At 48.2% G+C, this 14,097-nt stretch overlaps 1 protein-coding gene across 1 annotated transcript in view; it reads left to right on the plus strand.

Moving 5' to 3' along the window:
* Window positions 1-14,097, plus strand: part of GRIK2 (glutamate ionotropic receptor kainate type subunit 2) — a 989,144-nt gene that overhangs the window by 41,491 nt on the left and 933,556 nt on the right. Inside the window, exon 3 of the mRNA XM_030195188.1 lies at window positions 8,969-9,226. Within this exon, the coding sequence (XP_030051048.1) occupies window positions 8,969-9,226 (258 nt within the window). The remainder of the gene's footprint in view (window positions 1-8,968; window positions 9,227-14,097) is intronic.

A 14,097-nucleotide genomic window follows, 5' to 3' on the forward strand; every position in this document is an offset into this window, starting at 1 on the left:
AGGGGCCGCCCATCTCTAAGGGCGCCCATCTCCAGGAACGGCTACGAGAAGGGGCAGTCCCAACCGTATTATCGAAAAAGATGGGCGGCCATCTTTTCTTTCGATAATACGGTTGGGGCCGGCCAAATGCCTAGGATTTGGGCGGATTTGAGATGGCTGGCCTCGGTTTTCGGCAATAATGGAAACCAAAGGTGGCCCTCTCAAAAACAAACACATCCAAGGCATTTGGTCGTGGGAGGGGCCAGGATTTGTAGTGCACTGGTCCACTTCACATGCCAGGACACCAACCGGGCACCCTAGGGGGCACTTTTAAAAATAAAAACAAAACATTAAAATACCTCCCAGGTGCATACCTCCCTTACCTTAGGTGCTGAGCCCCCCAAATCCTCCCCAAAACCCACTCCCCACAACTCTACACCATTACCATAGCAGTTATGGGTAAAGTGGGGCACCTAGATGTGGGTACAGTGAGTTTTTTTTTTTTTTTTGGGGGGGGGGGGTTGGAGGGCTCCCATTTACCACCACAAGTGTAACAGGTGTGGGGGGGGGGGGGTTGGGCCTGGGTCCACCTGCCTGAAGTGCACTGCACCCACTAAAAACTGCTCCAGGGACCTGCATACTGCTGTGATGGAGCTGGGTATGACATTTGAGGCTGGCATTCAGGCTGGCAAAAAAAGTTTTTAAAGTTTTTTTTTTGGTGGGAGGGGGTTGGTGACCACTGGGAGAGTCAGGGGAGGTCATTCCCGATTCCCTCCGTTGGTCATCTGGTCAGTTCGGGCACTTTTTTGGGACTTGGTCGTGAAAAAAAGGGATCCAAAAAAAGCGGACCAAATTTTCGACACGGCCGCCCTTCTTTTTTCGATTATCGGCCGAGGGCTGCCATCTCTTAAGCACGCCCCGGCACGCCCCTGTCCCGCCTTCGCTACCCTTCCAACATGCCCCCGAGAACTTTGTTTGTCTCCGCGACGGACTGCAATTGGGGGTGCCCAAAATCGGCTTTCAATTATACTGATTTGGGCGCCCACGGGAGAAGGGCGGCCATCTCCTGATTTGGGTCGGAATATGGCCGCCCTTCTCTTTCGAAAATAAGCCTGAGAGTGGGTTAGGTATTCAAGTAATGAAGTTCATTTTCGTAATAAGAAATAAGAAGGTAATGGGTAAAACTTCAGGCGTGGTAAATTGTCATGAACAATAGGAATATAAACTTCAAATTATGATAAAATTACATAGTAACATAGTAGATGACGGCAGAAAAAGACCTGCACGGTCCATCCAGTCTGCCCAACAAGATAACTCATATTTGCTGCTTTTTGTGTATACCCTACTTTGATTTGTACCTGTGCTCTTCAGGGCACAGACCGTATAAGTCTGCCCAGCACTATCCCCGCCTCCCAACCACCAGCCCCTCCTCCCAACCACCGGCTCTGGCACAGACCGTACAAGTCTGCCCAGCACTATCCCCGCCTCCCAACCACCAGTCCCGCTTCCCACCACCGGCTCTGGCACAGACCGTATAAGTCTGCCCAGCACTATCCCCGCCTCCCAACCACCAGCCCCGCCTCCCAACCACTGGCTCTGGCACAGACCGTATAAGTCTGCCCAGCACTATCCTCGCCTCCCAACCACCAGCCCTGCCTCCCAACCACTGGCTCTGGCACAGACCGTACAAGTCTGTCCAGCACTATCCCCGCCTCCCAACCACCGGCTCTGGCACAGACCGTATAAGTCTGCCTAGCACTATCCCCGCCTCCCAACCACCAGCCCCGCCTCCCGATCTTGACTAAGCTCCTGAGGATCCATTCCTTCGGCACAGGATTCCTTTATGCTTATCCCACGCATGTTTGAATTCCGTTTTCATTTCCACCACCTCCCGCGGGAGGGCATTCCAAGCATCCTCTACTCTCTCCGTGAAAAAATACTTCCTGACATTTTTCTTGAGTCTGCCCCCCTTCAATCTCATTTCATGTCCTCTCGTTCTACCATCTTTCCATCTCCGGAAAAGGTTTGATAATTAGTATGGACAATTAGGAAAATAAAGAGTTACGTTATTGTGTGGATCAAGTGTGAATTTGTTTACTGTAAAATTAGGATGGAGTAATTGTGGTATGCTTTTTTGAATAGATTGGTTTTCAATAATTTACAGAAATTAATTATGTCGTGAGTTGTTTTTATGCTTTTATAGGAGAAACCAATTAACCCCAGATTCTATATTTGGCACCTACGGTTGGCTGCACAGATTTGGCAGTGCAGGCCACATTGCGTGTGCAACTTAATTGGTTAACACGCCAGTCGGCGCCAACAATTGGCCAGTAACAAGCAATTATTGGCATTAATTTGAATTTATGTGTTCGACTTTCGTAGGGGCCCTTTTACAAACCGACAGCAAGCTCAACGTGGGTTACCACTTGCTAAAAAGAAAGTACCGCCAGGTGACCACAGCAGCCCGGCTGTTGTTCCCTCCCCCTGCATGTGCCATTTCCGGTGCTGCGAAAATATTTCTATTTTTGTAACGCCAGCGTGTACCCGGCAGCAATCGGGCAGTGCCGTGGGCTGCCTGGTTACCGCCGGGGTAGCACATGAGTCCTTACCACCACCTCAATGGGTAGTGGTAAGTGCTCCCATCTGAAATGGGCGTGCGGCAAGTTCTTCACTTCTTTAAAAAACACCGCCTTTTACCCGCTGCGGTAAGAGTGGGCCTTGGCACGCATCAAAAACATGCACTGATGCCAGTACAGACCCCCTTTTGCTGCAGCTTAGTAAAAGGACCCCTAAATGTATTCTGTAAAGTGGAGCGAGTAAATAACACACGGACCGATCCTAGGGCTGGCTCTTTTTAACATCTTTGTGAGCGATATTGCAGAGGGGCTGTCTGGTATGGTTTGTCTCTTTGAGGATGATACTGAACTCTGCAACAGGGTGGACACCCTGGAGGGTGTAAATGACATGAGGAAGGACCTAGCGAAGCTAGAGGAATGGACCGATATTTGGCAACTAAGGTTTAATCCCAAATAATGCAGGGTCATACACTTGGGTCGCAAAAATCCGAGGGAACGGTACAGTATAGGGGGTGAAGTGCTTCAGTGTGCGAAGGAAGAGCGGGACTTGGGGGTGATTGTGTCTGACGACCTTAAAGATTTCAAACAGGTAGAAAAAGCGACGGCCAAAGCCAGAAGGATGCTTAGGTGCATAAAGAGAGGCATGACCAGCAGGAAAAAGGAGGTGATAGTGCCGTTGTATAAGTCTCTAGTGAGGCCCCATTTGGAGTACTGCATGCAGTTCTGGAGACCGCACCTACGGAAAGATATAAACAGGATGGAGTTGGCCCAGAGGGCGGCTACGAAATTAGTAAGCGGTCTTGAATGCAAAAATTATAGGGACAGGCTTATGAACCTCAACATGTATACGCTGGGAGAGAGGAGACATGATAGAAACGTTTAAATATTTCAAGAGCCTTTTTCAAATGAAGGAGAGCTCTGGAATGAGGGGGCATATAAAAAAGTTAAGAGGGAATAGGCTTAGGAGTTACCTAAGGAAGTATTATTTCACAGAAAGGGTGGTGGAGGCCAGGGGTAAGCAAGGCAGGGGGGCGCCTGCCTTCAAGGGCGCCGCGCCAGCCGAGTGTTGACAACACTTGTTGTATTAAAAATTTAAAAAATAAACTGCCGTACTAACTACTGTGTTGGCACGTCGGCGCCTATGCGCATGCGCATGCGCTGCTGTCTTCCTGTGCGCAGTGCTCAGCTGTTTAGCACTGCCCCCGGCTCTTCCACGCGCCTTGGAGGAGCCTCGCTCACACATTGCCCACACGGGTCTGACTGTGGCTGGGAACTTCACTCCCAGGGCAAACAGTGATCGCGGGACACAGGAAGAGAACAGATTTTTCAGTAGTTCGTCCGTCCATCTGCTTCTTTTGCAATCGAGCAGGGTTTCGGTTCACTGGCCAGGGAGAAAGTGCTGCACAGTCTCAGGACTAAAAGTTGGACTGCTTGGAGGAAGGTGTCGTGAATGAGGTAAGGACAAAGTCTGAGAGAAGAGGAAAGTGCTAACTAATGCACCTGCAATGAATTCTTAAGTGAGGACTGAGGGTTAAGTGCCCAAGGGTCCCACAAAACAACAAAAATATCAGTATAGGGTCAGCACAGGGTGAGATTTTGTGCTGCCTTGATCCCACCTGATTAGGTTTTGTGTCTTCTGCTGCTGTGAAACTGTGGGGATGATATATGAATGAACTGTGCCAGAGTTGCTGTTTTGATGTTTTTTATACACAGTGTAATGGCAGAGCTGGCGAGCAGCCCTCTTCAACCTTTCAGCAGTTGAATATTACCAGACCTTCTTCAAATGCTCATCCTCACCTAATTCTCTTTGTTGCTGGTGATTTTAAAGCTTTTCAGTTGTGTAAAAGAGTTGCCCCCCTGAGACTGAAAGAACCATTAACAATTTCTTAGTCTCAGCTTGATTATTGCTGGTTTATTTGCCTTATTTTATTGGGTTTCAAACAGTTTATTCCAGTTTTGATGGGATGGCAGTATGCATTTTTATTCTCCTTTCTACAATGCTTTCTTTTCTCTGCTCTTACTACTGGTGTTGGGTTTTGTGCTCTTTTTGGCAACTGTCTGCTGAATGTTCATAGGGGTTAACTATTTATAGGAGTGGAGGAGTGGCCTAGTGGTTAGCGTGATGGACTTTGGTCCTGGGGAACTGGGTTCAATTCCCACTGCAGGCACAGGCAGCTCCTTGTGACTCTGGGCAAGTCACTTAACCCTCCATTACCCCAGGTACAAATACATACCTGTATATAATATGTAAGCTGCATTGAACCTGCTATGAGTGGGAAAGCACGGGGTACAAATGAAACAAAAATAATGAAAAAAAAAACCCACATGTTATTTTTCTTCTATACTGGGAGAAGAGAGAAAGAAGATGGGGGGGGGGGGGCGCCAATTGATGGTCTGCAGGGGGGCACCAGAGACCCTAGGCACGGCCCTGGTGGAGGCGTGTAATAGCCTCCCGGTGGAGGTGGTGGAGTCGAGGACTGTGTCATGGGATAAGCATGTGGGATCGCTTAGGAACAGGAAGAATTAGGGGTTACAGAGGATGGGCAGACTGGATAGGTCATATGGCCTTTATCTGCCGTCATGTTTCTATGTTTCTATCTCAAAAGACGGCATGGCCATGGGAGCAGCACGGGCAGATCATGGGTGTTCCTAAAAATTACATGCACTGTTATATGGCGATAACCATTGCAGCGTAATGTAAGCCACATTGAGCCTGCAAATAGGTGGGAAAATGTGGGATACAAATGCAGCAAAGAAATAAATAGAATATGCCTGATCCGTGCATTTACACCGGGTTTTAGTTGGCATAAGTGATTGCACCTAAATTTTAGTCATGGGAATGGGCACCACACGTATTCTATAAACTGTACCTAAATTTAGGCGAGGTTTATAAAATAGTGTTACGCACAGTTTTTTTATTTCCAGTGCTGATTTTTTGTGTGCCATATATAGATTTCATCTCTTAGCGTACACGAACAGGAAAACGATCACAAGATAGTTTAGTGCATCCTGTGGTAAGCATTTTCCAACACGCAAAGTCCATGATACAGCTTAGCGCACATTAGTAAAAGCCCATTTCTAGCAAGCACCCAAAAAGGGTTTATCAATTTTTAAAAATATTCACATTGTACGCTAATGTCACTAGCACGCAGCAACTGAAAATAATTAACGCAGAAGCACTTACCCCTTCCAATTTAGGAGACGCTAAGGGCCAACTTCTATAAATAATGCCTTAAAAATCGGTGCCAAAAAAACCGCACGCTTAGTGCGATTGTATAAACTACTCCTTATCTTGCGACTAAAATTTAGGCACATCCACTTAAGCCACATAAAACTAGGCCTAACTACCAGGGCCGGTCTTAGCAAGTGCGGGGCCCTATGCAGACCAATTTGGTGGGGCCCCATCTTAGCCCTGCCCCATCCTAGCCCCGCCCCCACCCCAGCTCCACCCCATTGATAATATTATTCAATTTTTAGAAAAACTTTTATTTATGGAATTTCAAATAAAGACAAATGAAGCTAAACTTGTACAGAAAAACTGATTGAAATAATAAGCACAATGCTATCATGACCCCCCCCCCCCCCCCGAAATTATTCAGTTCAAGTCCACTACAATTAGTTCCAATTCTCATAACCCCGGGGGGGGGGGGGGGTGTCAGAGGTGCAGACATACAATCTCTCCACTGCAAAACACTATACACAAACTTGTGCAAAAACACACTCATAACCTTACCAAACCATAACAGCACTAATTCCATGGACAGGACGAGAACAACCTTATGCGTGGAAAGGCAGAACTGTAATTACACCAGGCTCTAAAACACCAATACACTACCTCGTAAAAAAAACAAGACAAAAAGGGCTGCAAATGCTACACGCTAGCAGGATACTGCACCTTGATCACACATGAAAAACACATGACAACAGATATGAAGGCAAAATACTGAACTGGAAAGTTACCTCAAGAAGTCAGACTCAGCATGCAGCAATACTAGAAAAATTGAAACTTACATGCAAAATATCACAGATGCACATTTCCAAAAGCTGACATATTCCAATTAATAAATTCTGAATAAAATACTTTTTTCTACCTTTGTTGTCTGATCATTTGGTTATTCTATTCGCTTTGGTCCCAGTGTCTTCTGTTTTATGCAGTGTCTTCTTTCCATTTGATATTTTTTCTCTCACCATGTCCACCATCCTCCTGTGTCCTTATGTGTCCTGTCTACCATCTGTAGCCCTGTCCCTATCCTTTCTCGAGTTTCAGCATCTGCCTTCAGTGTTCCAATGCAGCCCTTAAATTCAGCAGTTTCCCCTCCATGCATATCCAGCATTTCTCCTCACTCCCCTCCTTCCATGTACATCTACTTTCCTCCCCTTCCCTACATCCATGTCCAGCATTTCTCCTCTATCCCTTCCCCTCCATCCATGTGCATCTCCTTCCTTAGTCTTTCCTTCCCTCCATTCGTGCCCAACATTTCTCCTCTCTCCCCTGCCCTCCATGTCCAGTAATTCCCCTCTCTCCCTGAGCCCTGCCCTGCTCCTCTGTCCCCTGCCCCCTCCATTCATCCCTATAAAGCAATTCCCCTCACTCCCTGAGCCCTGCCCTCCCATGCTCCTCTGTCCCCTGCCCCCTCCATTCATCCCTATCCAGCAATTCCCCTCTCTCCCTGAGCCCTACCCTCCTCCCATCCATGCTCCTCTCTGTCCCCTGCCTCCTCCATTCATCATCCCTATATCCAGCAATTCCCCTCTCCCTGAGCCCTGCCCTCCCATCCATGCTCCTCTGTCCCCTCCATTCATCCCTATCCAGCAATTCCCCTATCTCCCTGAGCCCTGCCCTCCCATGCTCCTCTGTCCCCTCCATTCATCCCTATCCAGCAGTCCCCCTCTCTCCCTGAGCCCTGCCATCCATGTCCAGGTCCTCTCTCCCTTGCCCTCCCGCTCCCATGTTCAACTGCCTGCCCGCCCTGGCGCCCTCTTCTCCCCCCCAACCAACAAGCATGCTTTTTCTTTAAATTTACCCGCCTCCGTCGCCGACTCGCTGGAATCTGACTGGACAGCACAGCAGGCATCATCGCTGAAAGCGCTCCTCCCCCTCCCAAGTGCACCCGACGTCTGTAGCAGAATGGAGAAGCTTCCTGATTCGTTCATTCTCAGTGTCCCACCCTCGAGGGCGGGACACTGAGAATGAACGAATCAGGAAGCTTCTCCATTCTGCTAGAGACGTCGGGTGCACTTGGGAGGGGGAGGAGCGCTTTCAGCGACGATGCCTGCTGTGCTCTCCAGTGTCCAGTCAGATTCCAGCGAGTCGGCGACGGAGGCGGGTAAATTTAAAATAAAAAGCATGCTTGTTGTTGGTTGGGGGGAAGAGGGCGCCAGGGTGGGCAGAATAGCGTGTCGTCGGATCGCCGTCGGCCCTGGGAAGAGGCTGACTGAGGCGCGGCGTGGGGCCCCCCTAAGCGCGGGGCCCTATGCGGCCGCCTCGGTCGCCTCGGCCTAAGACCGGCCCTGCTAACTACCTGCACCTAACTTAGGCACAGATCGGGTGTTTTCCATAATAGTACGCATAGTTTTCTGAAACACACACAACATGCCCATTCCATGCCCATGGCCACACACCCTTTTCAGTTATGCACATTACAATTTACACACCTAGCGTTATAGAATATGCCTAGAAAGTTGTAGACATCTATTCTAATTCTACTTCAGGAAACAGATGAAAGCTTGGCTCTTCAACCAAGCCTTTAACGGAAGAACTAACTTGTTAGTCTCACTCACACACACAAGGATTGACTCAGGCTGCACATACTGCAGCGGGACATGTTTATCCACTCCTACCCTAGCTGAGATATTTAACCATCTATCTGACCTCACATGCAACTTTCTTCAAATCAATCACCTTACTTTCTAATTCTTCCTACTTTCTTACTCATCTATATGTTACAACTTTGCCTTACCCTTCACTACCAATTATAATGTTCTAGTACATATTGTGTTGTCATTGCAAGTAGTATACCATGCCATACTTTGTATTGCTGTTCAAATATTTTTACTGCTCTAATTGCCTACTGCTCATGTTTGATCTATTCTTACTGTATACCGCCTTGAGAGAATTCCTTCAAAAAGGCGGTAAATAAAATTAGTGCCACTAATTGGTTAAGTACCAATTATTGGCGCTGATTGGCTTGTTAATCAATTAAGTTGTGCACGCAATTTTTCCATGCGGCCAAATTAGCACGCGCAACTTAAGGCACCTTATATAGAATTTGGGGATAGTCTTTATCTGCTGTCACATGCTATGTTAGAACGTTATCATTTCCCTTGTGTCTTTCTCAGTTTATTGACTAGTGATTTTTGCTCCTTAATTCATCTCTTATGTCAGTATTAACATCTTTCCATCTCTTCCACAGCTTGTGATCAGCTGTCGCTCGGAGTGGCAGCCATCTTTGGGCCATCGCACAGCTCTTCAGCTAACGCAGTACAGTCGATTTGCAATGCCTTGGGAGTACCACACATCCAGACTCGCTGGAAGCACCAGGTTTCAGACAACAGGGACTCCTTCTACGTCAGCCTCTATCCTGACTTTTCATCACTGAGCCGTGCCATCCTTGACATTGTTCAGTTCTTCAAATGGAAAACCATAACGATCGCTTATGATGACAGCACTGGTAAGATATGTCTTCCTTACAGTAAATTTGCGCATGTGGGAACCTTTTTCATACCGTTCTCTTTATAAAGATGGAATGTGGGGTTATGGCAACCAATTGGCTTCCCTTCTTCTGGGCAGGTTGAATCCATGTTGGTGCTGCTCCATTCCATCTATAAATTCTGGTAATTCATAGAGAAGTTGGAACACAGCCATAGGAGCGGAACTAATAAGGCCTTTTACAGTCTTCTCTGGAAAAAACAATGAAGAAAGAGGAGCAATGGTAGAAACATTCACCCAGAATGTAAGACGCAACACATTTTCAGAAAGAAGTGGAAGGCAACTGGTTTAAACCTAAGTGGCTTTGATATTACCCAGTATCGGTTTTGCTGTGTTAAATAATTAGAACCATTAAAAGGAAAAAAAATTGGACTAAGAGGTTTTAATAAAACTACTACAGTGTTAAAAATTTTTTAAAAAATTTAAAAAGAGGAGAGGTTTTTTTGGACTAGTGATGTTGCATTAAGCTCCCTGTTTACTAAGCTGCGCTAGTAAAGTGAATGGGCTGTGTCGGCATTAGCGCAGGGCAGCCGCTAGTGCGGCTTAGTAAGCAGGGGGTACGTTTGCAATAATCCTACTATATAAATGAAGAGTGACTGACGTGCCGCGCATGCGCAGAACAGCTGTTCTGCGCATCCGCGGCACGTCACAGGTCTCTCTCGACGACGCCCCCTCCAGCGCGAGCCTCCCGACAACATCGCTCACAAGAACAGCCAGTGCTTTAATTTAGTTTAAAATGTACCTGGGGCGGGGCGGTGCAGGGATGCGATGTCTCTAGTGGTGTTGGGATGAGGTGGGCAGCGGTTCCCATCGTGGAGATTGAAGACGGGAGTTGGGAGGAGATTGGGATCAGGGTTGCCAGTGGAAATTTTTTTCCCCACCCAAACCAGCCCAAAACCCGCCCAAAGTCAAACCCCGCCCCTGACACCCCCACCCCCGCCGTCATTAACCCCGCCCCCGCCGTCATCGGCCCCGCCTCCCCCATCATCGGCCCCGCCCAGAACGTCACTAACCCCGCCCAAAACGCCACTAGCCCCACCACCCGCGGCCTGAAAAACCACTAAAAAAACCGCCGACAGACCCCAAAACAAGCCCAAAAAACCGCAACCCGCCGCAGGCAAAAATTTCCCGCAGCGGGTCACGGAAAACTGCCCACCTAGCAACACTGATTGGGATTGCTGGGGGTTTTGAGGCGTTGGTTTCAGAGACGGAGGGGAGAGGCCCGAAAGCTTGGGGAGTGTTCTGGGACTCTGATTGGCCCTGCGTCGGCGTCTGACATCGACGTGATGACGTCAGATGCATGTTTCGACGCAGGGCCGGGAAATCCATTCTTTTAAAGGAACTGGCGGCTCCTTTTAAGGAGTAGAGCCGGTTCCGAAGAGAGAAAAGGTCCGGCGTGGGACCGGAGGATGTGGGAGAAGTGCTCCGGCTCTGTGCACATGGTAGTGCTGCTCCCAAGGTTCTCTGTGTCAGTCACAGCTCTGCGAGGGGGAGAAAAGAGGCGCGCACACACACACATATACACACTCTCACTCTCAATCTCTCTCTCTCTCTTTACATTTCAGAAACAAAATAACTTGCCCGTTGTAACAGGCTTTACGGCTTGTTTGCTATAAGCAACAATTTGCAACAAAAACAACAACAACAAAAGCATCTGAAGTCATTTTCTACCTTGAATAATACATTTAGAACCTTGAAAACAAGTTTTAAAATAAGACTCATTTGATTGACGTATGGTATTATAAACAAATAAATAATTGCATTTATTTTATTAGGATATTTTTACCACCTTTTTGATGGAATTCACTCAAGGCGGTGTACAGTAAGAATAAGTCAAACATAAGACAATTACAGCAGTAATAATAATCAAATGGCAATATAAAGTATGGCATAATATACTACTTACAATGTCAACACAATACGTAATAGAACGTTTTAATTGACAGTGTAGGGTATAAGCAAAGATGGAACATATAGATAGGAAAGAGAGTAAGAGAATAAGGTGATTGATTTAAAGAAAGTTGCACATGAGGTCAGAGAGATGGTTAAATGCTATCTCTGCTAGGTTAGGAGTGGATAAACATGTCCCGCTGCAGTATGTGCAGCCCGTGTCACTCCTTGTGTGTGTGAGTGAGACTAACAAGTTAGTTACTTCTTCCATTAAAGGCCTGGTTGAAGAGCCAAGCTTTCACCTACTTCCTGAAGTAGAGATAGTCTTGTGTTAAGTGCATTCCAGAGTGTGGGGGCTACTCTGGACAAGGCTTGCTTGCAGGTATCATATAATGTAATGTCTTTTGGAGAGGGTGTGGTTAAGGATACCCCCTGGGAGGACTTTAGAGTCCTTGGAGGTGTGTAGAGGGTCACCCTGTTCTTCAAGTACTCTGGGATATTTCCTTTAAGGGAGGGAAATGTGACCTGATATACTGCCTTTCTGAGGTTTTTGCAACTACATTCAAAGTGGTTTATTTATTTATTTATTTATTTATTGCATTTGTATCCCACATTTTCCCACCTATTTGCAGGCTCAATGTGGCTTACATAGTTTTGTTAACATAGTTATTCCAGTATATCAGGTACAGGTAGTATTGTGCAGAGGTTAAGGGAAGAAAGAAGAAGGAAGGGATTTATTAGAGTAATTATAGAAGGTGGGCTTTCATAACTGAATGGGTTGGTGAAGTGGATTAGTGAGGCTATAAGTTCTCATTGTAGGCCTTGTTGAAGAAATATGTCTCCAGAGATTTGCGAAAGATAGTTGTTTCGTCAATCGTTTTCAGGTCTGTGGGTAATGCATTCCATAACTGTGTGCTCATGTAAGAGAAGGTGATGGCGTGCATCAGCTTGTATTTTAATCCTTTACAGCTGGGGAAGTGCAGGTTGAGAAATTTGCAAGATGATTTTGTGGCATTTCTGGGAGGTTGGTCCACGAGGTTTAGCATGTAGGTTGGGGCGTCTGCGTGAATGATTTTGTGTACAATCATGCAGATCTTGAATGCAATGCATTCCTTAAGTGGGTACTTATTTCGTACCAGGGGCAATGGAGGGTTAAGTGCAGTGGTGTGCTGGAGCCGGCTCGCACCGGCTCGCAAGAGCCGCTTGTTAAATTTTGACAGCTCTTGCGAGCCGGTTGTTGTAGGGGGCGAGCCGGCTCCACTGCACGAGGTAAGCATGGCAGGAGGGCGCCATGCTTTCCTCCCCTCCCGCTTCCATCCATGTGTAGCGATGTCCTTCGCCCCCCCCCCCATCCTCCCCTGCCGCTCCCATCTGTCCGTTTCAATTACCTGCCTCGAAGCGCCACATTATCTAAAGCCTGCCTGCTGCCCGTCTCCAGCTGCCTGCCTTCCCTGCTTGCTTCTCAGGAGTTGGTTCGCGCCCTTAGTCCCGCTGTGGGAAAAGGAAATGACGTCAGAATGACGTCAGAAGGCGGGACTAAGGGCGCAAACCAACTCCTGAGAAGCAAGCAAGGAAGGCAGGCAGCTGGAGACGGGCAGCAGGCAGGCTTTAGATAATGTGGCGCTTCGAGGCAGGTAATTGAAACGGACGGATGGGAGCGGCAGGGGAGGATGGCGGGGCGAAAGACATCGCTAGACCTGGATGGGAGCGGGAGGGCAGGGGAGGGAGGAGAATTGCTGGGCATGGATGGGCAGAGGGGGGCAGGGGAGAGAACTGCTGGGCATGGATGGACAGAGGGAGGCAGGGGAGAGAATTGCTGGGCATGGATGGGCAGAGGGAGGCAGGGGAGAGAATTGCTGGGCATGGATGGGCAGAGGGGGGCAGGGGAGAGAACTGCAGGGCAAGGATGGGCAGAGGGAGGCAGGGGAGAGAATTGCTGGGCATGGATGGGCAGAGGGAGGCAGGGGAGAGAATTGCTGGGCATGGATGGGCAGAGGGGGGCAGGGGAGAGAATTGCTGGGCATGGATGGGCAGAGGGGGGCAGGGGAGAGAACTGCTGGGCATGGATGGGCAGAGGGAGGCAGGGGAGAGAACTGCTGAGCATGGATGGGCAGAGGGGGGCAGGGGAGAGAACTGCTGGGCAAGGATGGGCAGAGGGAGGCAGGGGAGAGAATTGGTGGGCAAGGATGGGCAGAGGGAGGCAGGGGAGAGAATTGCTGGGCAAGGATGGGCAGAGGGCGGCAGGGGAGAGAACTGCTGGGCATGGATGGGCAGAGGGAAGCAGGGGAGAGAATTGCTGAGCATGGATGGGCAGAGGGAAGCAGGGGAGAGAATTGCTGGGCATGGATGGGCAGAGGGGGCAGGGGAGAGAAGAGAATTGCTGGGTATGGATGGATAGAGAGGGGCAGGGGAGAGAGGAGAGTTTCAGGACATGGATGGCGGGGGGAGCAAGAGAAATTCTGGACATGGAGGGAAGATAGAGGAAGGAGATTAGATGAGGGAAAAGGAAGTGAGGAGAGAAACTGCACATGAATGGAGAAAATAGTCAGAAGCTGGATCCACTGTACAGTCAAGTATGCGGAGGACCAGAAATGAAGAAGAAAGGAGGAAAGAAAAGAAATAAATGGAAAGGAAGCCCTGGAAACGGAGTCAAGGGAACAGATAGAGAGCAGCAGAATCAGAGAAACAAAGTCACCAGACAACAAAGGTAGAAAAAAAAATAATTTTATTTTCATTATAGTGTTTGGAATATGTCCACTTTGAGAATCAGGTGCTGAACGTTAAAAGTTTATGTTTATTTACTTATTTATGGCATTTTATCCCATATTAAACATGAATTAGATTGGAACCTGGGATCATTTAATTTTTTTTTCCTGGAGAGAGTAATGTGTTGGCCGCCGCCCCCCCCCCCCCCCCCCCCGGTTATAGCCAGCTCTGCAATTT

This window comes from Microcaecilia unicolor, chromosome 3 (assembly GCF_901765095.1).
Source record: "Microcaecilia unicolor chromosome 3, aMicUni1.1, whole genome shotgun sequence".
Lineage (NCBI taxonomy): Eukaryota > Metazoa > Chordata > Amphibia > Gymnophiona > Siphonopidae > Microcaecilia > Microcaecilia unicolor.